This window comes from Balaenoptera physalus (genome assembly GCF_965194825.1).
Source record: "Balaenoptera physalus genome assembly, chromosome: 1".
NCBI lineage: Eukaryota > Metazoa > Chordata > Mammalia > Artiodactyla > Balaenopteridae > Balaenoptera > Balaenoptera physalus.
This window is the reverse complement of record NC_138882.1, coordinates 48,611,571-48,638,242: the sequence shown is the minus strand read 5'-3', so window position 1 is coordinate 48,638,242 and position 26,672 is coordinate 48,611,571. Positions and strand designations below refer to the sequence as shown.

The following is a 26,672-nucleotide window of genomic DNA, read 5'->3' as shown; positions in this document are numbered from 1 at the left end:
TACACAATTTCCTCTTTTTTCATGAATTCTTTTCTAGGACCCTCACTTTCCTAAGGTGTGAAATAAAAATAAAAATGCATTTTTTTAATAAGGGCCTTGTAAGAATTTCAATTAAATCAAAATGTGTGTCAGCACATGGCACATAGTAGACATGTAAGTTTTGTTAGTTCCCTTTTCTCTCCATCTTTCTGCTCCGTCCAAACGTCCCTATAGGTATGAAGCAGGTTTGGAGCACCCACCAGTAGCAGGTGGCCATTAACCCACTTGCCCACAAGGGGATCTGCATTTCTGACATGTTTCTAAGAGACAGGACAGAAAGAAGAGCCACATGGAATCTAACACCTGGAAATTCTGCCTGGTGACCAGACATCATAGGAGTTTTCCTAACCTGGCTCTTAGAGTAAACCGTGGCCTCCGTAATTCAGAATGGCTGAACATTTTTTCTTCATAATTCTAATGATTCAACTCTGAATATAAGTTGATGTCCTAGAGTGGGGAAGTTGTCAGCAAAAACATGGTTAAATAGATTTTAGTTAGAGTATCTGGGTTCTTGACCCCCAGCTTTGACACCACTAGCTGTCTGACCCTGGGGAGCTCTTGTCACCTTGTAAATTTCTCTCATATTTTATGAAGAGACAGAGTTCAACCACATTATCTCTAAGGCCCATTCAAATGCTAAGAGTCCGAAGTCCTCTGATGTTAAATATTATTAGGGATATTGTGGTGATCTCCATTAAGTAAGAATGCCTGAGTACCTGCAACTCCAATCTGTCCTCCACACTGTAGTCCAGTCCTCATAAATAAATCTAATCATTTGTTAGATTTACTCTTTAAGAATCTGAATTCCCTTTTTGTCTAAGCCTTGCTACTCGTACAGACCATGGACCATTAGCTCCAGCATCACATAGGAACTTGCTAGAAATGCAGAAACTCAGGCACTGCTACATACCACTGAACCAGAACCTGCATTTTAATGGTGTCCCTGGATGATTCTTTAGCACATAAAAGTCTGGGATGAACTGGTCTGAAGGTTAAAGCCCAGGAGCCTGGGCTGACATAGGAAGTCCTTTACAGTCTACCTTTCCTGCTACGTTTCTATTTCCCCAAACACCTCATCCCCTTTCTTCCCTCTGCCTTTACACATTGTTTCCTCTGCCTTTTTCTACCATCACCCTCTCCATTCTCTGCTCCAATTGAATACATCTATTCATCCATCAAAACCATCCTCTGATGATTCTTCCCCACTTTCCATAGAAAGTAGTATAGAGTCCTTCCTCTGTGGTCCCATAGTATCCTGTGCCTACCTTTTCACATTACATCACAATTATTTATGATAATTGTTACAATAGCTGTTTGTTACATGCCTGTCTCTCCCAACAGGCTATGAGCTGCTTAACCTTATGCAGACCATACATGGGGACTGAGCACGTATCTTATTTATCTTCTTATTTATCTTCAGCATCTAGCACAGTGTGTGGTAAATTTGGTTATTTCATGAGCGAATAATTTTGTTATTTCATGAGGAAAGGAAGCTAATACTGATTGGCTAAAGACTATGTGTCAGTCTTCATGCTGGGCATTTTAATGGACATATTCCACTTAAATCTTGACAGCAACTCATTGAGAAAGAGCTGTTATCTCTATTTTTGCAGTTGATGAAACCAAGATCCTAAAGATTAACACATAGCTGGAAAGGAAGGTCTGTCTCTACCCATCCCAACTCACATCTTTTTCTACACTAGAGTGAAAGACTTTTGCATTCCTTAGTTGTTTCAAGAAATCACTTTCCTTTGGGTACATTCACAGTCATTAGAACAGAAAGTCCATTTCAGATTGGCCAAAATGTCTAGAAAAAAGTTGTGTTTTCTCCCTCAAATGCCCTTGACTTCACCATGGGAATCTTCACAACACCCTCTAGTAACAACAAGCCTGTTACCCAACCAGTCAGAAAGGGCCTGGCCTGCTGGATTCGGAGTTGTATAGATTATTGTCTTTGTAACTGTTCTGGGAGACTAAATGACCCAGATTTCCAGAACAGGATGTTTTCTACCTCTGGCAAGGTGGGGTACTTATTGTCCCTGCATGCTTCTCTGCCAAAGGAATTTTGAAGTAACCAAGTAGTTATTTTGCCAAAAAGGGCACATAATTCCATCTGATTTTGAATGCTGAAGTATACATATAATGGGCAAAGAGACAGAACGTCAGATTTTCTGATACGCATGCCAGCTCATGCCAGTTATGAAAAGAACCTGTCCTGTTGATTCGTGTTCTCAAATAAAGTGAAAGTCTTTCACCGTGTGTGATGCACCAGGAGAAGAAACGTACAACAGCAGTAGGGATTTTTCTCTGAAAAGCTGCTTCGGAAAAATTCTATTATCCTTATACGCTAAGAGAGGAGGTATAATCAACATGCAGTTTCACAATTCACCTACTTTAGGCCTCAATTTGTGGCAAAAATCACTTGATAAACGTTCCCCCCTCTTAACGTAGTTTGGAAGTAAACTAAATGTCCAAGAATAGAGGCTTAGCTAAATTATGTTCTTCCATACAATGAAATGCTGTGCAGCCAGTATAGTAACAATATCTGAGAATGTGGGAAAATATCCAATTTGGAATGCTAAGTGAAAAAAATATTACAGTACTATGTACAATATGACTACATTTATTTAAGAAAATACTATATTGTGTATTTGTGAATAGAAAAATATCAAACTAATGAGAGTAATAATCTCTAGGGAGATCCTGAGTGGTTTTTTTTTTTCCTCTTTTATTGTGTGTACTTTCTAAAATATATAGCTTCTGTAATATGAAAAAAGTCAAGTACTTTTATTTTTAAAAAATCGTGGTCCTAAGACAGAATCTGAACCCATGAGAACTGAAATTAAGACATTACATTGGAGTTAAGTGTGATGGTCCCGTAGTTAAGACTTCCCTGATGGTCCCATAGTTAAGACTTTGCGCTTCCAATGCAGGGGGCGCAGGTTCAACCCCTGGTGGGGGAACTAAGATCCCATATGCCATGTGGCATAGCCAAAGAAGAAGAAGAAGAACAAAAAACCAAACAAAACTAAAGCGTTAAAAATCTGTTCACGTTTACAAAACAACAAGTATGAGAATGTCTACAGCAAGCATGGAGTTTGGTTCTGGGCCACTCTCCCCATAGGTGCTAAGAGGTGTTTGTAGGGCTCATGAAGGAAGAGATGAGGCAGTGGAGCCTTTCCAAGTGAACTGGCCTATGCCATCTCTCACCTTCCAGGAGCAACAAGCCCCAAACGGCCAGCCAGTGGGGAGAATAATTACCCAGTCTCATTCTTTCCACTCTCTGTAGTGACTGCGCAATAACTGGTTCAGTGCCTGCAATAATGAACATAAACCCAGGCACCCTAGGGAGGTAGCATAGGGTGGGAAAATAGGGAAGGGAGCAGAGTCCCCAGAGAGAATTATCATCCTCTTGCCACCCTAGCCCTGCTATTTGGGGTGCCTTTGTGACAAATATGGTAACACCTCTGCGTGATTTCCCTGGGCCCATTTGTGACTGGAGCCCTGAGCATCTTCTGTCAAGGGCTGCAAACCTCACACCTACAGTCAGGCAGGTATCTGAAATCTCTGAGGTGACCTGGGGGGCTTCTGTGCCTCCAAAGCAGACAGCCACTGCTCTTCCCAGCCAGTTGGTGCTGTATGGAAATGTGGGCCTGGCCTTGTTAGATCATCCGGGTTTTATTTATTTTATTATCTAAGTTACAGGTATACAATATAGTGATTCACAGTTTTTAAAGATTATACTCCATTTATAGTTATTGTAAAATATTGGCTATATTCCCCTTGTTGTACAGTGTATCCTTATAGCTTATTTTATACCTAATAGTTTGTACCTCTTAATCCCCTAACCCTAAATTGCCCCTCTCCCCTTCCCTCTTCCAACCGGTAACCACTAGTTTGTTTTCTGTATCTGTGAGTATTCTTTTTTTTTGGTTATATTCACTAGTTTGTTATATTTTTTAGATTCCACATGTAAGTGCTATCATACAGTATTTGTCTTTCTCTGCCTGACTTATTTCACTTAGCGTAATGCCCTCCAAGTCCATCTGTGTTGCTGCAAATGGCAACATTTCGTTCCTTTTTATGGCTGAGTGGTATTCCATTGTATATATACCACATCTTCTTTATCCATTCATCTGTTAATGGACACTTAGGTTGCTTCCGTATCTTGGCAATTGTAAATAATGCTGCTATGAACATTGGGGTGCGTGCATCTTTTCAAATTAGTGTTTTTGTCTTTTTCAGGTATATACCCAGGAGTGGAATTGCTAGGTCATATGGTAGTTCTATTTTTAGTTTTTTTGAGAAACCCCATACTGTTTTCCATAGTGGATGTGCGAATTTACATTCCCACCAACAGTGTACAAGGGTTCCTTTTTCTCCACATCCTTGCCAACATTTGTGTTCTTATTGATGATAGTCATTCTGACAGGTGTGAGGCGATAGCTCATTGTGGTTTTGATTTGCATTTCCCTTGTCTGGCTTTTCAAACAAAGGTTTTTTTTTTTTAACATGAAAAGAAATGTTAACGTTGTGAAAGTCAAACGAAACAGGTATAGGAGCCATCCCTTTTCAACCTCTGATCTCTCCAAGGAGATTTGGTAGTTCCAAAAGGCCATAAGTCCAAGGACATTGTGGGGGGCTCTGCCACTGCCCCAGAATTCCACCATTAGTGTCACTCCTATAGGCTAGGGACATTTTATAAGAGAAAGCAAACTGCTTTCTTGAAGGAATAGATGATGTATCACCCATTAGCACCCCTAACCTGAGTGGAATTATTGTAGCTGTCATCCAGCAAGGCCTAAAGGAGTAGGGGAGAGTGGGTGAGTGTAGACAAAAGCACTGCTACACTGACGCCATAAAATAGCATGGAGTTCTCTGAGGAAGGAGAAGGAGCTGGAGGGTTCACATGCTGGCCTAGATCTGCCTGAGGGTGTGGCCAGCTCTCTAGAAGGAGGACACCAGAGTAGGGCCAGACAAATAGCAGCTCTCAATACAGTCAGAGGGAAAGAGGATCATAGGATTTCACCCTATTTATTCCAGATCCACCTCGTCCTTGAAGTCTCCTTCCCAGCCTCCCTAAGTGGAATTATCAGTCCCCTGCTGAACCTCTATACACTTTCTAACCAATCACAGCCTTTGTTGTATTTTTCTCAATATTTTAGTTATTTATATATGCTATTTTCTTTGCTCAGTTAATATGGTAGTGAAATGTAAACACATCCTGCAAGTGTGGAGATAATCTGCTTTTAAAGCAGAGATTATGGGTGTTTCATCATCATTGTAAATTCCTGCATCACGGCTCCTTCACTAGCCTTTGTTGAGTGTCTGTGCTGTGCCAGGTGCAGATGAGAGATTGTAAGGTATAAAAGGCACAGTTCTTGCCTTCAGGAAGTTCTTGCTCCAGACTGGAGGGTGGGCATAAACAATTTACAAAGTGATGTTCGTGATAATAGAGAGATGAACTTTGCTGAGGGTGTGAGGAATTTGTCACTGAGGAATAATAACAGCAATAATGATTGAGCCTTTAATTGAAGCCAGGTGCAGTGCTGAGCACTTGTGCTGGACTGGCCGATAGAGGGCCCCTTGGTAGTGGGGGTCCTTGCTGAGTTTAGAGTCCACTTTGGGGATACACACATGCACCCTAAAAGACTAAATTTCTTCCTTAAGCACGTCTGGAAATGGAAACAAGCTCTCTAGCTTCCCTTTCCAAATAAGAAAACATGAGATTAAACCAAAAGAAAGCACATCAAAGTGAGTACAGTGCCTACCAGGCCTCAATCATCTGGAGCTCTGCAGGCTCCTCCTTGCTGAAAAGGCCAGGCCTGCTCTCAGTGTCTGAGTATGTAGCCAGGGTGGGACTGGGGAGGTGTCAAGACTTCAGTGAAAGTGTGCAGGAGCCACTGTGTTTGAATCTGTGACTCTAACACAAGCTATTGCCCAGAGACTTTATTTCCAGTTTCCAGTCTGTGATTGGAAAGTTACTTGCATGAGTAGATGGACATCATTGGTCAAAACCAAAGTTAGTGTCACACAAACAAAGCCCCAGCTAATTGTTTCTGCATCTCAGGGCTTGTCCCAAGTGGGGAAGAGCTGATGGAAGCAGCAGGGGGCTAGTGTGGTGTAAAGGTGTGGTTCCAAGTGGTCAGAAATATCTGAGGCAGAGAGATTTCAAGATGTTGAGCGGCTCAAGCTGACCTAAATGAAGGTCCTGAGATGATTGTCTAGGCAGCTAACTCCCCCATCTTGGAGTCTTACTCAGTGAGACTGATAAGCAAAGATTTGGCATTTGAGCAGGTGGGACAGGGAGGGGCAGTGTTACAATATTTCAGGCATGAGCCATTATGGAGAGAGTTTGGTCCCCTTGCAGGCCTTTTAACTACATTAAAACCTACCTTTTCCCAAGTGGCAGCTTGGACTAGTTGTCTTTTGAGTGTTGTGGGCAGTGGTTGCCTATCCATTCTTTGTTTTTATCTCTATTGTTCCTATTCCCTTTGACATATACGCTTTGATGTCTTTGTTTTCTATATGCATCAGATATTTTGGTTCCATTTTGTTTTTTAAGGAATACAATAAGTAAAGATGAAAAGAATGTTAATAAGGTTAAACTTACATTAGGATTCTCTGGCCCCGCTGACGAAAATGCAGAAGTACTAGCCAACTAGTACTTAGTGTTCTTGGCAACCATGCATTCTGCAACATTTAACACACACTTGCCCCACCATTTTCCTTTGTATTTTCCTTCTCCATCCTCCATCCTCCCCACCTGTATTTTTATTTTATAATTTTTTTTTTAAATTTATTTATTTTTGGCTGCGTTGAGTCTTCGTTGCTGCGCGCAGGCTTTCTCTAGTTGCGGCGAGTGGGGACTACTCTTCGTTGCGGTGCACGGGCTTCTCATTGCGGTGGTTTCTCTTGTTGCGGAGCACGGGCTCTAGGCACGCGGGCTTCAGTAGTTGTGGCTCACGGGCTCTAGAGCACAGGCTCAGTAGTTGTGGCACACGGACTTAGTGGCTTCGCGGCATGTGGGATCTTCCTGGACCAGGGATCGAACCTGCGTCCCCTGCATTGGCAGGCGGATTCTTAACCACAGCGCCACCAGGGAAGTCCCCCCCACCTGTATTTTGATTGAGAACAGGTCACTTTATCTGATCTGTGAGTCAGTTTCTAGATTTTTAAACTCAATAGGATTTTAAGCATCAGATCTTTGCAAGGTCAGTACTCTTCAAATGGCAAAGTGCATGCAGATCACGTGGATATCTTGTTACAGTGCAGATTCTGACCAGGAGAACTGTGTGCAGCCTGAGACTCTTCATTTGCAACAATTCCCCCAGTTGCTGATAACTGCTGTTCTGCAGATAACACATTGAAAGGCAAAGTGATGACAAAGTTCCTTTTCAACTGTTATCCCTCTTCAGTTTAACACTAACACGTATAAATGACTTTAAGCCTTCATTTATTGTGACAAATATTAAGTGCTAAAATTCTTAAATTACTAAGTTTGAATTTTCTTATTTTGTAAGCCTAAGAAATGATTGCTTCTTGCCACATGGAAAATGTTTAGTTCTCGTTTAACCATGCCCCCAGCCATCACTCCGCCCCCAAAGGGCAAAAGATAATTAACTACTTTTTAAGTATTACTTGTGATGAAGTTTAAACATAAAACCTTTGTGGATAGCTAATAGTGCTTTTCTCACATAAGTGAGGCACATATGGCTGAGTAGAGAAACTACCAGACTCAAGGGAAGAAAAAAACCCAAGCATTATTCAGAGCAGGCTAAGAATTTCAGACTGGTTAGGTGGATTTGAATAACTATTAACAAGAGAGAGCAGTTTATAATTGTGGGGATGAATTGAATAATCTAGAAAAGAATAAATACGCATTTTTTTTCTAATTTTTTTTCTTTATGTCTTTCAGAGAAATCAACTTCTCAGTCATTGGTCGGTATGTGGATTATCTTGTAGAAGAACAGGGAGTGAAGAATATCTTTGGTAAGTCATCTTTAGAGATATACATATCTCTACATATCTCTAGCTCAGTCCTTAGAAAGTAGCTGTCACCAGATTACTAGCTAGGAGGTCACAGTGTTATTGTGTCACAGGTTATGGTTGAGCCTGGCTAAGCCATGTAAAATTTGTGGATTTTTAGTCTCATCAATTTCAGACCTAAAAGATGATCAAGAGATTATATAATTTGGTAGCGTACCTGAGATAGGCTGGGACCTGGGACCCTTTACCGGAGTGCTTACACCTGGACAAACGTCTCTGAGAGCAACAGACTACAAAGAAACTATTAGGGAGTAAAAATCACTACACACATGAGCAGTGGGGGCAATTATGAACAATAAGATTCAAAAAGGCCATAAACCAACTGCCACTTCTAAGGTACTGGGAGCATGCAGGGTACCACGCAGGATTCCTGCACCCAGCAGCACCGAGGGGGTGGGTAGACCACCTAAGCTACGCCTCCTGCCCAACCCACAGACCCGCCCCTGTTGTTACCCCTTTTAAGGAACCAGCTCGCCACCTTGGGGAGCGAGCAAAGACACCTCTTTCTTGTTCTCCCTCCCTCATGCTGCAGCAGGAGCCTCAGTAAAGCCTTGCCTGAATTCTCATCGGGCCTCTTATCAATTTCTATTGATTAAAGAGTCCGGGCACCCAGGTCTGTAGACAGAGGTCGTTTTAGATCTGTAGTACACACCATTGTCTTCATAAGTAACTGCCACTTATGACCACCTTGACATCCCAGTACTGAATGGTATTGGTTTTCCTGCCATTCAAGCCCAAATATAGAACTGGCTGGCGTGCTCGGAGATTTGCCTGAAACATGGGCAGTTACCTCTGTCTCCATTTAAAATACTCTCTATCCCTGAAAACAATGAGATTTGTAAATTACAAGTCATACTTAACCTTCCCACTCCTTTTGACGAGGTGAGGATGGAAAAAAGGCTGAGTCTGAGGTGGAAATGGAAACATGGCATCACCCCACCCACCCAGATTCTGTCCTCTGGTGTTTCTCCATGTCCCTTCCTCTTGAGCAGGGATTTCTGCCCCTGCACTGCCAGCGTTGGTGCTGGAAGAACGAAAGGTATCGGTTGGTCCCACTGACTGACTCTCTGTTTGGAACAGTGAATGGCACGACAGGAGAAGGCCTGTCCCTGAGCATCTCAGAGCGCTGCCGGGTCGCGGAGGAGTGGGTGACAGAAGGGAGGAACAAGTGAGTGTCTCCATCAAGATAAACACACGCGTCTGCAAGAGCTGCGTAGACCACAGCTATACCCCAGATGACGCAACCTCCCCGCTTTCCGACCACACGTCAGGCCTGAGGTCAGCTTGTGGGGAGAGGAGCTGAGGCAGAGGAGCGCCCTTCCTTTCCGTGTGGAAGGGCAGCCAGACGCAGCCGGCTCTCAGAGATCCCGTCGGGAAACTGGAAACTGCCTCTTGTGTTATCTACCAGGCCAGTCCCTCCGGTTCCCTGTCCTGGGCCTGAAGGGATGTGGAGGAGGGCCCTGGTGCCTGGCTGCTGGGCCCCTGGCCCTTCTGCTGAGCAGCTCCTACTCCTTCCGGTCGCAGGGTGGCTCCTGGTGGTTATGTCAGCCTGTTGCCTCCTTACAGGTCTCTCTGCGTGTGACTCAGCATGCTCTTTGTGGTGCTTCCTCTTGTAGTCTTAGGGAGCTTTCTGCACCCTCTAAACTTCAGTGAGTTAATGTATTTGGTTATAACACTCAATTTGTGCCACGGTGAAACAAATAGGACAGCATCCATTCAATAAGCACGGCAATTAACCAAGCTTGATTTGTGGTCTGTTCTACCCTGTTATGCATCGTGTGTTATGCACTGCGCTGGCACTGGAGATATAAAACAGGATCTCTGCCCTCAGGTTGCTTACCATCCAATGGAGATGTCAGACCATGAAAACTAACACTGATCCTTCCGATAAATAGTGTAAACAGGGATCAGAGAAGGGTGATTGACGGTGCCTTAGGTGGAGGCAAAGATTGGAGGTAAGTCTCAAGTGAGCCTGGAGCAGAGGTTGTCAGTGCAAAGCCCCTGCCCACTTTGGGGACCCTTAAATGGCTTTAGAGCAACTTGGATACTCTGAAATTATACGCCAAATGTGAATGCGTGTCCACGTATGCACTTTCTGGTGACCTTCAGTTTTCAGCTGATTTTCAGTCAGATCCTGGGCCCCAAAAGATTAAAGACCACGGGCAGAGTGAGGAAAGAAAAAGGCTAAGGGTAAACATCAAGAAAAGCACCAGAACCGGGAGGGATAGTGAAGTGGGCACAGACAGAAAACCCTCAGAAGGGTCAGAGGGAGGTGAGGAGCGAATCCTGTCATGGAAGGAAGGATGGCTTCAGAGAGCGTCAGGGGAGCGTGGAAATTAAGAGCAGGGCCTGGAGAGCCGGACTGCCTGAGTTGGGTCCTGAGTCTGCCTCTAAGTAGCTCTGTGAACTCAGGCAGGTCTTAAATGCCCTGTGCTTTGTCTGTAAAACAGGAATACTAATAGTACCTATCTTGTGAGGCGGTGGTGAGGATTCCAGCAGTGCCACACATATAGTGCTAAGTATTATATAAGAATTCACTGTAATTATTTGCAGTGGATGCTGTGTTCATTATAACATGTGTTATAATAATTATTAGACGCTGTGAGAGTCAGTAGGATTGAGAAAGTAGGAAATGACCAGCTAACCTCAGAGAGAGCAGAGCCAGTCGGGTCATTGTCACAGAAGCAGCTGCAGTGAGGTTAGAATGCAGCAGACACATGGCAGGGGAACCAGTGAAGGTAGCTTATTCTCACACAAAAATTTGCTGCCGAGGAGAAGGAGAGAAGGAATCATGGATTAGAGCAGAGGAAGCAAGATTAAAAGAAGGGTAGTTTTTTTCTCTTAAAGCAGGGAAGTAATGAGCACGTTTCCTCGCTGAAAGGACAGTGCCATTGGAGAAGAGATTAAAGAGAGTGGAGAACTGATGCCTTTGATGGCAGGTCTCGGCGGGGGCTTGAAATAAACCCAAATGTAAGCAGAGTAGCTTTAGGAGACAGCTAAGAAGCTGGGAGGAACGCATAGAAGGTAACACAGCTAAGCACAGAGGTGAGGAGGAGGAGAAGGGAGGGAGTCTGTGTGTGGAAGAATCTTTATCTTTGGTGTCTTGGAAGCGAGGACATCTGCCAAGAACAAGGGTTTGGGTGGAATTTAGAGCTTGGGGAGAAAAGGCAAGATTTGGAGCAGCTGCTGCAGTGACTTGGAGAGGAAAGTAAGTCATGGGGACCAGAAGGCTTTTGGTGGCCTCGTCCTCCTGAATTGGGAAATCACGAGTTTGTACTAAAGCCACAGACCCAGCAGCCGGGTGGAGAGGAGGAGGGGATGCATGATTGTTTTAACCTAAGCCAGGAGACAGGGGTAGTGAAAGGTTTAAGGAGGTCATGCAGTAAAGCTGCTGGTGAGGGTAAAGCAGACCAGCCAGCCACCTTTTCTCCTTTCAGAAGTCTTCTGTTATCCTTAACAAATGCAGACCTGATCGTAGCGCCTCCCAGCTAGGTCCCATTTTACCGAAGCCAGAACAAGTCAAGAATCACAGGAGGACTCAATGCTCGGGCCTTAACGGGGTTGTGATGTCTCCATCCCATGAGGGCAGCATATATGTCACTCCGAGTCCCTGGAAGACTCGCCAGCATGACTGCATTCACAGCTGAGTTTTATTGATCCTACCCTCAGAAGACCAGTGTAAGTGTGGCCTCTTCCCACGGGGCCCCGTGGAGCACCTCCAAAGATGAACACTGAGGTCTCAGAGAAAACCTCACTCATGGCCAAATTCTGAGGACGTACAAGATAGGAAAAAACTTTTCACAGTGAATTCCTTTCTCATATGGCTGGTTCCTGGTTGTACTCTTTGAGGAACCTCTTTTATCTCCAACCAAAAATATCTCAGCTTTACACCTATCTTCATGCACATTGTCACCATCAAATGCAGCATCTCTAACAGTGCATAGTCAAAATAAGGTACTTGAGTACTGATTGATTAACCAGTTATTGCTTTCAAAATCCTATTGCTTATATACAGCAGAAACTAACACAACATTGTAAAGCAATTATACTCCAATAAAGATGTTAAAAAAAAATCCTATTGCTTAGTTGAACCTTAAATTTTATTCCCTGGACATTTTTTTTAAATCCCTGATTAGATTAATTTTAAGTATACCACTGTAGAATTCAGTAGTCTTGAGATTGAGATTAGTCAAATATTAGCTAATTGCTAAAACCAGCACAAACCAAGGTAGCACAGCTCTTCCGTGTTACTATGAACTTCAAGTGATGCAACAGTGTTTTCTCTTTTGCAGGTTGGATCAGATAGTAATTCATGTGGGAGCACTGAGCTTGAAGGAGTCACAAGAACTGGTATGTATGTGGGTGCATCTGGGAGAGACCACTTGAGGGGCCTCCATCTTCATGCTGGAGTTAAAATCAGTATCATTTTTGCTAAATATTGGATGCTGGAGAGTATAAGGTGTAGGACTGCGGGGAAGCCGACACAGAGCCATAAAGAGTAGCCCAAGGTGATAACTGCTGTAGCAGAGCGTTGAATAGGAGACAGAGGCACCTCTTCTTCTGGGCAAAGTAAGGATGGGTATAGAGCTACCTAGTTTGCAGGTAAGGAACAGAACTTGAGCCAACCTAAGTTTTCTCTAGGAAGTAAAAGGCAAGGCCATCTGCTGGGCATAAAGGAGATGGAAATGGGGTTCAGAAATGAGAAGTGGTAAAAACTGAGAATCGCTGCCTGGAGAATGGAAGAGAAAACTTAAACAGAAAAAGATTGTCCCCACCCATGTTTATAGCAGCACTATTCATGAGGTCTAAGCAACCCAAATGCCCATGGACAGATGAATGGATAAAGAAAAGGTGGTATATACATACAATGGAATGTTATTCAGCCTTAAGGAAGCAAATCCATCTTGTCACTAGGGATGAATCTCCTTGAGAACATTATGTTAAGTGAAGTAAGCCAGTCACTAAAAGACAAATACTATATTCTTCTTGTACTATGAGGTATCTAAAGTAGTCAAATTCATAAAAACAGAATTAGAGTTAGTCCCGCTAGGGACTAGGGGGAGAGGGAAAGAAGAGTTGTTTAATGGGTATAGAGTTTGTTGTCTGCGAAAAAGAAGCAGACTGTAAAACAAAGAAATGCATTTATTTGGGGTCTTTTTTAAAAAATTGAAGTATAGTAGATTTACAGTGTTGTGTTAGTTTCTGGTGTACAGCAGTGATTCAGTTTTATATTGATATATATGTATATAGATACAGATATATAGATATATAGATTAAGCAGTTATTGCCTTCAAAATTCTATTGCTTGGTTGAACCTTAAATTTTATTCCCTGGACATTATTTTAAATCCCTGATTAGATTAATTTTTAGTAGACCACTGTAGAGTTTAGTAGTCTTGAGACTGAGATTTTTTTTTTTTTTTTTGGCTGCGTTGGGTCTTCGTTGCTTCGTGGGCTTTCTCTAGTTGTGGCGAGCGGGGGCTACTCTTTGCTGCTGTGCATGGGCTTCTCGTTGTGGTGGCTTCTCTTGTTGCGGAGCACGGGCTCTAGATGTGCAGGCTTCAGTAGTTGTGGCTCGTGGACGCTAGAGCACAGGCTCAAGAGTTGTGGCGCATGGGCTTAGTTGCTCCGCGGCGTGTGGGATCTTCCCAGACGAGGGATCGACCCCGTGTCCCCTGCATTGGCAGGCGGATTCTTAATCACTGCGCCGCCAGGGAAGTCGCCGAGATTGAGATTAGATATTAGTTAACTATTAAAACCAGCGTAAAGCACAATAGCGCAGCCCTTTGTGTTACTATAAACTTCAAGTGATGCAACAGTGTTTTCTCTTCTGCAGGATCAGATATGTGTATATATATATATATATATATATATATATATATATATATATATATATATTCGTTTTCAGATTCTTTTTCGTTTTCAGACTCTTTTCTGTTATAGGTTATTACAAGATATTGAATATAGTTCTCTGTGCTGTATAGTAAGTCCTTGTTGTTTATTTTATATAAAGTAGTGTGTATCTGTTAATTCAGCATGGATGGACCTAGAGAATATCATACTAAGTGAAGTAAGTCAGGCAGAGAAAGACAAATACCATATGATATCACTTATATGTGGAATCTAAAAAAATGATACAAATGAACTTATTTAGAAAGCAGAAGCAGACTCACAGACATAGAAAACAAATTTATGGTTATTTGGAGTCTTAGAATTACAATTCAGGGAGCACAGATTCCAGCAGCCACCAGAACAGTGTCCCCTCTGGGAAACAAAAGGCAGGAGTTTTTAAAGGAAAACAGAGAAGCACACTTAGTTTCCAAAAGTTTTTTGCGAAGAGTTGTGACTGGAAGGTATGTATTCTTTTTTTTTTTCCTGTTACAATTTATTGACTCATCAAGTGCGTTTCACTTGTTATCAGTAAAGGCACACTTCTGCACAGTTCCGCAGGATGCCTTTCTCAACAGATAGCTTCTTCTTTTTTTTTTTTTAAGTCAGCGGGGTCAGCACAGTTCACAGTTTAACAGGATGGAGCCCTAAAGTATAAAGTGGAGTTCCTGCTGACAGCTCCTTCCAAAACTTTCAGATCTGCAAGATGAAAAAGTTCTGGAGATCTGTTTCACAACAATGTGAATATACTTAACAGCAGTGAACTGTACACTTAAAAATGGCTAAGATGGTGTTTTTTTTTTTTAATTTTTATTTTTTGGCCGCACCGCGTGGCTTGCGGGATCTCAGTTCCCCGACCAGGGACTGAACCCAGGCCACGGCAGTGAAAGCCCGGAATCCTAACCACTAGGCCACCAGGGAACTCCCAATGTTGTGTTTTTCTTGGTCACAATTTTGAAAAATAAATTTAAAAGTAATTAATTTTTTTAAAAGGATTGCCCCAGTGGTGCTAAAAACCAACCAAAGTTGTAAGTCATAAATTTGTCATACCACCACTCCACACAGGTGTGGAGATTTTCTTCTAGGTACACTCTTCAACCAGAACATAGGAACAAGAACGCAAAGACTGGATTGCTCTGGGTTTAGAGGTGAGCAGGTTCGGTGGAGTAATATTGTGGCGAGGGAGGAAGGAGTTAAAGTTGCTAGCAGAAAAGTAAACCATGTGGTGGTTTTGAGGTCTTTGTGGATCAAGTAAGAAAAGAAAGCACAAAGATGTTGTAGCCTGGACTGTCGACTGAAAAAAAATGTGCAACCTGAAAGTTGAGAATTATGTTTTATTCAGCAGACTTACTGAGGACTTAAGCCTGGGATACAGCCACTCAGCGAGCTCTGAGGGACTGTTCCAAAGAGGTAAGGGAGGAGCCTGGATGTGTAGGAGTTTTTGGCTGGAAAAAAAAAAAAAATGTAGTTGAACATCAAAAGATTATTGCTAAAAAAAAAAAAAAAAAAAAAAAGATTATTGCTAATCACAAAAACATGCATCTCAAGTTAATGATTTTAGTGTTTTCTTGTATGGGAAAGGGCAAGAGATCGGGCTTATTGAAACCATTCCTTTGATATGCATGTTTTTCTCCATCCTGAGTTCCCCTTAGGTCACACCGACCTGGTGCCTGCAGTGGCTGATGGCTGTTTGGCCGAAGCATCTTCTGTTTACTGAAATGGCAGGGACATTCTTTGTCCACATAACCATGTCCTCAGAATTTAGATATTCTCATTCCAAAGAGCGCAGTGACTTGATCTAACCTCAACATCTTCTTGTGGGTTTTGTTTGATTCTGTTTCCTATTAGTTGAATTTAGAAATGGAATGTATACTGTATACTTGCAAAACCGCAATTCAACACTCTTAGGCAAGCCACTAGGGAAGACGTTACTAGATGATTGCTTAGTAAGCCTAGAATCAGAACTTGGAAACTTGATTTATCCTTTGTATACTTGATTTGTTCTTCTTAACAGTAGGTCTTTCAACTATGGTGGCGTAATGGAGGAAATCTTTTTTTTTTCCTTCTCTTTTCAATTGCTTCTATGCATAATGTGAATTTTAAAATATTGCTGTGTCATGACATGACAGACAGTGTCAACCATGGGGCTCAACACTAGAATAGTATAAAGATAATCTTAGTATAGAGATAATCGCCTGCTATAGGGATAATCCCCTGGTGTGGGATAATCTTTCCAAGGAGACAGTAATATTGGCATCTGCTTAGACATAACTCTCCATTGGATGATGCTTGAATGGGCACTGCCATCAACTGTCTCTGAAGTGGGTTTTTTCCTTCCTTTCAGCTAGGGTTACCCTACTACTCTTGTCCTAAACAAGGTGCTAAATAAATGAATCAGATATATCGCATTCCAATCCTGTGTCAATAAAATCCTATCCAATGTCTTGATTGTTCTTTGGACTATATCCCAATCTCTTTTTGACCCTCCTACTTTACTTCTGCAGAAAGTTAATCACATCTATTAGATATAGATATCACTAGCTTAAGTCTCAGAGGAAAGCCGTTTTTCCCTTTTAGGTAGTGGGGCATGTTTCAAAGCAATCAACAACATCTACTGAGTCCTGCTATGTGCTCAGCACCATGATTGACCTGAACACAAGAGTGAATAAGATCTGACCTCTGCCCTCAGGGAAGTCACTCTAGTTGGAGACCAGTAATGATACACAACTACCTCACAATGTGTTAGGTTTAAGTACTCTACTTGAAATAGATAAAAAATATTATGAGGGCCCAGTGGGAGGAAATGTTCATTTTTTCTGAAGGAATGTGAGTAAATATCAGAAGAGTAGTGCAGTGTATCTTCTGTGATATGTATAATCTTTTTCTTCTCAGCCTTTCTCAACTGCATTTCCAATCTGTAATATAAATTTTAAAATATGACTGTTATATCTTTGGAGAGGAAAGACAGTATCATCCAGTGGGCTGAACACTAGAAGAGAAATGACATCTGCAAGTTTCTCTATATTTAACAGTTATAGTTTATCAAAATGAACTGCTCATGTCTCCTTAGCAAGTTTTTTTTGTACTGACAAAGTCTGCAGAAGAATAAGATTAAATACACAGCTCACCTCCACCAGGGGTCTCTACTTTGCAACCTGGGATTTTCCTGGTAATGACATTTATCATTAAATGTGGTAATTTTCCACTCTCTAGTGGTACATCTGTTGGCAAATTTGAAGAGTTTGTTGTTAACCTCTAGTATCTAAGCTGTAGGTGAATATAACAAATCGTTTACTCCAGGATGGTTGTGAAATTGTGATCTATAACAAGAAATAGATATTTGGTCTTTGTCCCATTTCTGGCACAGAGCTCCAAAACCCTTGGAATTCCCGGAGATGAGAACAATAAAGGTGTCTCTTGTTATGTTAATGAGGTGGCTTTTAGAAAGCACCTAAGGATGGGGGCTGGTTGCCAAGAGTACCAGGCATGAGAATTAGGGGGTTGGAACTTTCAGTTAGGGTTGATACAATCGACCCTATTTTAACCAATCCCCAATCGCCAATGATATAACCAATCATGCCTATGTAGTAAAGCCTCCATGAAAACGCCAAAGGACGGATTTCAAAGAGCTTCCAGTTTTGTGAACATGTGGCGATTTGGGGAGGGTGGTGCACTCACACTGGGAGAAGAAAAATGAGTCCTGCTTACATGGAAGCATTGTGCCCTTTCCCCATGCCTTGCCCTATGCACCTCTTCCATCTGGCTGTTCCTGAGTCATATCCTTTTATAAAAAGCCAGTGATCTCGTTAAGTAAAATGTTTCCCTGAGTTCTGTGAGCACCTCCCAACAAACTAATTGACCCAAGGAGGGGGTTGTTGGAACCTCTAATTTATAGCCCATAGGTCAGGAGCACAGGTGATACAACCTGGCATTTGAAATGGGGGTAGGGAGCTAGTCTTGTAGGACTGAGCCCTTAACCTGCATCTCCAGTTAGATAGTGTCAGAGTTGAGATGTATTGTAGGAAACCCCGCTGGTGTTTGAGAATTGCCTTTTGAGGTGGAGAAAACCCCACATTCACACACATCAGAATTGTGACCAATGGTCTTCTTTCTTCTTTTAAAGGCCCAACATGCAGCAAAAATAGGAGCCGATGGCATCGCTGTCATTGCACCTTTCTTCCTCAAGCCGTGGAACAAAGGTAGGTAGACAGGTCAAAACACACAGTGCTGTACATGGTCCACTTCTTTATGCCTTCATTCCAAACGGTTGTATTTAACTCATGAAAGTAAAGTCTTGTGGACTGGAGGCATGAAGTTGCAATGGTACAGTAGTTCTCCGGAATATTCAGCCTCCCTGGACCCGTAAAAGAGAAGAAAAGACTCCATTAAAGGACTTCAGCTCTTTTGTCAAGTAATCTGATTAGGTCACCCACCAAGTCCCGGATCAACCTACAGGTGCCGTGTTTGGGTCAGGTGTCCACTTTTGGCCAGTCAGTTGCATAGAGTGTCAGAGTCACATGGCAAAGCATGAGACCATTTTTCTCAAAAAAAGGGGAATATAAGTAATGGGCATTTTGAGACTACATGTACTATTCAAATTTGAGTAAGTGATGAATTTGGAAAGAGATTTCACAGAAATATCCATTGTCTTCCAAAATATCAAATTATTCTTTTCTCTATGGAAACTATTTGTGGTTTCCAGGTATACTGAGTCTTTTTAATCCTTTTGATTAGCAAAAATGCAGTACAAATTTTAAAAGGATTAAAAACAGACAAGATGTTATTCGTATGCATGATTAAATAAATCCATAGCTAAATGTATAACAGGTCAAGATTATCATGAAATATTACCTGTTATCAGTAAAATACTTGTTAATATTGGTAAATAATTTAAATACTGCTATTTGGGAAATTTAGAATGAACATTTTAAAAGTGTTTTTCACATGGTTTTAAAAAATTTTGCATAAATATGTTTTGCATAACACAAATGAAAAATAACAAATAATACACAATAATTTTGTCAAAATATTTATTATCACAGTATTCAAATGTGTTCATAAGCTTCTCTCCCACTATTCAGTGGCATCCAGATGTAAGCAGTTCTGCTGGATTTATTTATCATCTGTAGTAGTGTTGCTGCTGAAGCTCAAATTGGATGATGTAGAAAATCCCAATTCCTCAGTAAACCAGAGTGAACTCTCTTCTGATATATCTGAATTTCTCTCCAAAAGGGAAAGGTACCAAACTCTGGTTGAGATGTGCCACTACTTTTATGACTTCCCATTTTGAGCAGACGTTGTTTATCTGTTTGTTGTAGAATTTACTGTTACAACTTTATTCTGATCTTAATGCAAAGTCTTTGCTGTTCACTGACCACACTTACCCTTCTGGGTAAGAGGAAGAGGATCCTGCCTGATGGGCTTCTGATTTTTTTTTTTTTTAAAGATTGATTGATTGATTGATTGATTGCTATGTTGGGTCTTCGTTTCTGTGCTAGGGCTTTCTCTAGTTGCGGCAAGCAGGGGCTACTCTTCATCGCGTTGCGCAGGCCTCTCACTATCGTGGCCTCTGTTGGTGCGGAGCACAGGCTCCAGACGCGCAGGCTCAGTAGTTGTGGCTCACGGGCCTAGTTGCTCTGCGGCATGTGGGATCCTCCCAGACCAGGGCTCGAACCCGTGTCCCCTGCATTAGCAGGCAGATTCTCAACCACTGCGCCACCAGGGAAGCCCGGGCTTCTGATTTTTGTAAGAGTATTTCATGAGCTTCTCTTAATATGTGGGAAGATTTGCACCAGTTTTTTAATAGTTCTTTAGTATGGTAGGAAAGTGATCTTTATTTTGGCCTTTCTACAGAGAGGAAAATAAAACTTTGAATAAAGTGAATTGCAAAGACACTGCAGTAGCAGTCTCAGAGATGGTAAGAGTGGTCAAGAATTTTTGGCTTCCAAAAAGGATGGTTGCATTTCATTAGATGGTTCTCTTTTTTTTTTTTTTTTTGGCTGCACGGCCTGTGGTATCTTAGTTCCCCGACCAGGGATCAAACCCATGCCCCCTACATTGGAAGCATGGAGTCTTAACCACTGGACTGCCAGGGAAGTCCCAAGGTTCAGTTTTTACTGGGCAAAGCCAGTGTTTTACACTTGTTCACACCGTGACTTTTCCTGCTGTTCTTTCAGATGTCCTGATTAACTTCCTAAAGGAGGTGGCCGCGGCTGCCCCTGCACTGCCGTTTTACTACTATCACATTCCTGCCTTGACAGGGGTAAAGAGTAAGTACCGCTTCTTTTCATGTTCCTTCACCTTCACCTCTCACATCATACCCTATTTCACTAAGAAACCCCGACTCCACCCCACCTCACCCTGTGTCACGAAAGCATAAGACTGTTGACTAGATGGTTCCAACAGCTCCAAAATAAGTCACTCTTATCAAAAATAAGTCAGCCCTTATCAATCATTGACACCACCTTATAATGGAAGATTTTTAAGTATGAAAGACGAGTTGACCCCTTCGTACTTGTAGCAGACAACTTGTGTCTGTCACACACACCCCTCCGTCTTATGTGGGAAGACATAGCCTGTAAGCCCCACTAAGACAGGGATTGGGTCTACCTTGTACCCTACTGTGTTCTCAGCACCTGGCACGCAGGAAGGTACTCCGATCTCTTCTCACTTTTCTTTTAGGTTTTCTTTTATCATTATCGTACTTCTCCAGCAAGAAGATTGTTACAGTTAGATGAAATTTCTTAGGAGGCTATTTTTTAAATCCCATTCCTTTCTAACTTCCTTAGAAGAAAAAATAGAAGTTGTGCTTTATAAATATCCATCTATTGTCTTTAAGGAATAGAAGATTTAGGGTTACAATTTGACAAGTACAGAGGAACTAGGAGGCAAGGGCAAGTGATTATGTTCAATATGTTCAATCTGCAGCTAGTTGCAGCTGAGAGCAACCCCTGGCAGCTCAGTGCAGATGTGTGGCGCTAGATGAGATGTTCTCTGATATTTTCTGGGGGTGTACAGGTGAATGAGACATTTATTGTTTTGAACAGTTCGTGCTGAGGAGTTGTTGGATGGAATTCAGGATAAGATCCCCACCTTCCAAGGGCTGAAATTCAGTGACACAGATCTCTTAGACTTCGGGCAGTGTGTTGACCAGAATCGCCAGCAACAGTTTGCTTTCCTTTTTGGGGTGGATGAGGTAAGTTTCCCCCTGGCATGTCCCAGCAGGTTAGTTTCCCTCTGCAACAATTGATGTAGCCGCTTATATAGTAGCATCTTTTCTCTTCTCTTTTTCATCAAAGTTAATACTCTTTGTCTGTTTCTGATCAGCAACTGTTGAGTGCTCTGGTGATGGGAGCAACTGGAGCAGTGGGCAGGTAAGCAGGACTCATTTTCCCAATGCTTATTAGTGTAAAATCCCCCACAGAGGCAATCATCACCTGCGCAGTTGTATTTCTTGCAAGTACACCTTTTCTAATAGAAATTGCCTTTCTTTGCCACATTCTCTTATTGAAAAGGAATGAACTAGGGCTTAGCACTTTGTTAGCGACTCAGTCACTCTTATAAGAAGCATCTGTTGCAGTTAGGGGTGAGGCACAGAAGCTGAGAGCGTGCACAGAACTTCTTTATCAGAAATTATTTGGTTACAAATAACAGAAAGCCATTCAAACTAGCTTATGGGAAAGAAGGTAAGTTATTATAAAATACTGGGAAATTTCATAAAACCCAAGGGGAGGAAGTGCAGTGAGGTCTCAGAGAAGATGAGAACCTAAAACTGCAAAGCTCTCAACAGCCAAGGCAGATCGTTCTCCACCTGTGGTCCTTTGGACATCTCTTTATTTGCCTTTCTCTCCAGATGGGCTTTCTCTTCTTCAGCATGCACGTGGCCAGTCATGGTGCCCAAATGGGGCATCTCAGGATATCACTAGATAGCACTGCCAAGTCAGGTGTGCATGCAAGGTCCAGTCAGCTGCAGCTAGGAAGGTAGAATCATGTGGCCTGATGTCTACTCAGCAGAAGGCCTAGGGACGTTCAATTTAGCACGTCCACTGCACATGTTAACCTAGTTCAGTAGCAATGTGCCTGCAAGCAGATTGACTGAACTATTTACATTAACTGAAAGTGTATTGCCTCCCTGTGGGAAAAGTACAGGGGAAGCAAAGTAATATAGCATATCTTGGTGAGCATGGCTTTGATGAAGAGTAGTTGGGTTGGATGTAATGGTAAGTAATGGTTTGTTCACTGAGCCAGGATGCCTGCAACATCCATCATCACTACAGGCCATTTCCGCCAAGGAAACCTGAATGCCTGGATCTGCTGACCCTGGAAATTCTTACTTTTTAGACTTTTTTTTTTTCTGGCCTCCATACTAGGCATTTTTATTCTGTCAACAGAATCTGAAAGCAAAGTACATTTGATTACACTTCATTTCTCCTTAATTACGATCACATTCCTCTCTAAATGAGGATACATCTGAGACCCCTGGGATTCAAATTAGAGTATTCTGAAACCCCTTAGACATTCATGCACATATTGCGACTTTGGGTGTTTCACAGCTGCAGGTAACTTATCTCAATGATTATATTTTATTCTTCCCTACTTTTTTACCAGAAGATAATGTGAACTTCACATTCTCGGAATGCCTTGTATTGACTCCAGAGACTACATTTATGAAGTACCAACAATATTCTGTTCCTGGTACACCAAGATAAAACTCTTTCCTGATCCTGAGTTACTGTAGGGGAAGTCATTAGAAACTGGGGAAACATCTTTGTTCTGAATTTCTAGAACCTTCTACCTTGCTGGTTTCTCTAACAATTCAGTGATTAGTCTAAAATATTTATCTTTATTGGTAGAGTTAGAGATTCTTTTCTAAGTCAGCAAGAACATTTTATGAGATCAAATAACATTCTCATCTCCATTTTTGTTGAAATGTAATAGAATAAGCAGTATGAAGGGATGGAAAGCTTCTCGACAACTCTGTAGCCCTTCTTTGAGACATAGTTTCTTCACAGCAAAATGGAAACCACACCTACCTCACAGGGCTTTGAGAGGATTAGGCATGGTTTATGTCAGGCACCCGGAATACAATAGTCAATAAATGGTCCTCGTATTATTATTATCAGTATTAATATTATTATTAGAAACTAGTCTCTGGGTAACATATAACTTGGCAAACAATTTAGGTTATCTGCTAGTATTTGCCTCTTTTACTGTGGTGCTACATTCACCCAGTTTCTCAGCATAGGGTTTTTAGGACCCACCTCAGATACTACATTTTATCCACAGTTCTTACCTAGCATTGCACCTCTGTGTGTGCACTGGGCCAGATGTTACCCTCAATCACTCCTTGCCATATACACCTCTGTCTTTCACTTTTTTTCTTTTTTCTAACTTTACCCTTTTTCTATTTTTCTCCCTTTTCTTTATTCCCTTTGATGTTCTCTGCCTCCTCTGCACTGCTTAGTGTTGCTGGAAAACTCAGAACTGAAGACACCTGATCCTTTAATAGATTAGGGCCTAAAAATAGACTTCTGGAAGGCTTGGTAGATTTTTCCCTTTTGAGCATTAGAGGGGTTTGAAGAGCTGGACCTTCTCGCTAAGTTATTGATCCTGCAGATGTGCTGTTTTCTTTCCAGTACCTATAACTACCTGGGAAAAAAGACAAACCAGATGTTGGAGGCTTTTGAACGGAAGGACTTCTCCTCGGCCCTGAACCATCAGGTTAGCTTTCTTTTCCCTTCACATAAATCACAGCCTTTTTTCTTTCCCACTTGAGAATTCTTATTTTCTCTCATCAGCATTCCTACCACACCTGCCCTCCTTAAGATTGCCTAGCTGCTGCTTTCTGTATTTTCCTTCTTTTTCTTACTTTTCTTGTTTAAAACCAAACCTGTCCCCATTATCCATGTTTCCTGCATGTCTCATCAGGACAGGCCCCATACAGGAATGACTCCTTTCTGTTCCTCCTAGAAATGATCTTATTTTTAGTCTACATTCAAAGTATTTTTATGACTGGGAAATAATGGTGATAGATTTTTGGGGAAATGACCACATGCCATCCCCTTGAGAACTTCACACCTGAGTCACCAGAGTATATAAAGAAGCTATGAGGCTAGTGATCTAAAAAGGGAAGACTTAATCCAAAGTCAGAGCAGGTCAGTCCTCTTTGCCCTGGAAATGTGCTGAGAACTGAAAACATTCACCAGGCAGGAAACAAGAGCCGAGTAGGTGATCCAAAAGGAGACAATGGCTTTGAAACAGGAAGGGAAAAGCAGCAGGATCTGAAGTGTTCCAGGGAAGACCCCTGGGGGAAACGGTGGCTGCTGCTAATGTTACAGGGAGGACAGCCTAGCTGTCCAGAGAAGGAAGAGCCTCACCGAAGGGTAGAAACAGTCCCACAGCTGGTAGTGTGTATACGTTAGGTAAACAGAATAAGGTGGAAAGAAATAGGGTAAGCACTACAGAGAGACTTCTGGAGGCCGAGAGGCCCAGGAACTTTCAGGATCATAAAAGTGACTGAGGGCTTCCCTGGTGGCGCAGTGGTTGAGAGTCTGCCTGCCGATGCAGGGGACACGGGTTCGAGCCCTGGTCTGGGAGGATCCCACATGCCGTGGGGCAACTGGGCCCGTGAGCCACAGCTACTGAGCCTGCGCGTCTGGAGCCTGTGCTCCGCAACAAGAGAGGCCGCGATAGTGAGAGGCCCGCGCACCGCGATGAAGAGTGGCCCCCGCTTGCCACAGCTAGAGAAAGCCCTCGCACAGAAACGAAGACCCAGCACAGCCAAAAATAAATAAATAAAAATTTTAAAAAAAGGGGCTTCCCTGGTGGCGCAGTGGCTGAGAATCTGCCTGCCAATGCAGGGGACACGGGTTCGAGCCCTGGTCTGGGAAGATCCCACATGCCGTAGAACAGCTAGGCCCGTGAGCCACAATTACTGAGCCTGCGCATCTGGAGCCTGTGCTCCGCAACAAGAGAGGCCGCGATAGTGAGAGGCCCGCACACCGCGATGAAGAGTGGGTGGCCCCCGCTTGCCACAACTAGAGAAAGCCCTCGCACAGAAACGAAGACCCAACACAGCCATAAATAAATAAATAAACAACAACAACAAAAAGTGACTGAGAGGAGTGTCCCAAGAAAATGAGTGAGAATGAAAGGCATAAGGAAGATCAGAGCAGGTGGTCAGTCCCAGTAAGTTTAGATAAGGGATCTTTTGAACAGGACAGGCCACCATCAGGGCAATCAGAAATTACAGAGCAGAAGCCACAAAGCATCCTGGAGGTTTGAGGGAGTGACCTGAGCTCCAACCAAGAAGAGAACAGGAGGAAGCAGTTTCCAGGAGTGATTAAATACATCCCTACTCTTTAGCCCTGAACACTGAGCAAGCCTAAATCTACTTCCTACTTAACTTAAAGTTTAAGTAGCTTATTTAATATTCACCTTTATTCAGCCCCAGACCAGGTGAAGCTGAAAGCAGGAACAGCGTAAGGACTTAGGAAGCTATGTCAACTAGATTAAACTTTGGCAAGACTTTGGTTTAAATTAAGAGATGAAGTCTGAATTGTGTGGACTCTGCCATCTCTTTTCTTTTTTTTAATTAGTTAATTAATTAATTAATTTATTTATTTTTGGCTGCCTTGGGTTTTCATTGCTGTGCGTGGGCTTTTCTCTAGTTGTGACAAGCGGGGGCTACTCTTCGTTGCGCTGTGCGGGCTTCTCATTGCGGTGGCTTCTCTTGTTGCGGAGCACAGGCTCTAGGCATGCGGGCTTCAGTAGCTGTGGCACACGGGCTCAGTAGTTGTGGCTCGCGGCTCTAGAGCGCAGGCTCAGTAGTTGTGGTGCACAGGCTTAGTTGCTCTGCGGCACGTGGGATCTTCCCGGACCAGGGCTTGAATCTGTGTCCCCGGCATTGGCAGGTGGATTTTTAACCACTGCGCCACCAGGGAAGTCCCTGCCATCTCTTTTCCTATACGATTTTCTTTTTCCTAAGTTTCCCAGAAAAAATTATTTCTGAACATTTCAACCTGTTCTGAGCTGAATGATGTGAAAATCATAGGATAGAGTAAACTGTGAAACAGCTGTGATACGGAACCTTCCACTTAGTGGTTTCTTTTACTGGCTGATTCAATTTCCATCTCTTTTTCTTTTTTTTCTTTTAGTCCTACTTAAATAAATCATCGCACCCAAAACAGTATTGGTAAGCAGTTTAGTTTACCACATTCTGGTTGTTCTTACAGAAAGCAAGTGTGAGCAGGTCTCATTTACTCACTTATTAATATACCATGGGCTGAACTGAATGTATAATTTCAATAAAACTGGTCTCTGCCCTAAAGGAGTTTGCAGTCAAGTGAAGAAACATATAAGTAAAAAGTTAGGGCTAAACTTACTCATTCTCATGGACTTATTTTTGGCTGTGTTGGGTCTTCGTTGTTGCGGCGAGCGGGAGCTACTGTTCGTTGCGGTGCACGGGCTTCTCATTGCAGTGGCTTCTCTTGTTGCGGAGCACGGGCTCTAGGTGCGCGGGCTTCAGTAGTTGTGGCACACGGGCTCAGTAGTTGTGGCGCACGGGCTTAGTTGCTCCGTGGCATGTGGGATCTTCCCGGACCAGGGCTTGAACCCGTGTCCCCTTCATTGACAGGCAGATTCTTAACCACTGTGCCACCAGGGAAGTCCATCATTCTCATGGACTTAAATGCCATC

At 42.6% G+C, this 26,672-nt stretch overlaps 1 protein-coding gene across 7 annotated transcripts in view; it reads left to right on the top strand.

Moving 5' to 3' along the window:
* The window catches only part of NPL (N-acetylneuraminate pyruvate lyase), a 36,739-nt gene that overhangs the window by 5,756 nt on the left and 4,311 nt on the right, over positions 1–26,672 (top strand). For all 7 annotated transcript variants that reach the window (XM_082473477.1, XM_082473476.1, XM_082473475.1 and 4 more), the window contains 8 exons: positions 7,958–8,031; positions 9,169–9,256; positions 12,381–12,438; positions 18,100–18,175; positions 20,153–20,245; positions 21,023–21,171; positions 21,303–21,349; positions 23,612–23,696. In XM_082473477.1, coding sequence (XP_082329603.1) covers positions 7,958–8,031; positions 9,169–9,256; positions 12,381–12,438; positions 18,100–18,175; positions 20,153–20,245; positions 21,023–21,171; positions 21,303–21,349; positions 23,612–23,696 — 670 coding nt within the window. The remainder of the gene's footprint in view (positions 1–7,957; positions 8,032–9,168; positions 9,257–12,380; positions 12,439–18,099; positions 18,176–20,152; positions 20,246–21,022; positions 21,172–21,302; positions 21,350–23,611; positions 23,697–26,672) is intronic.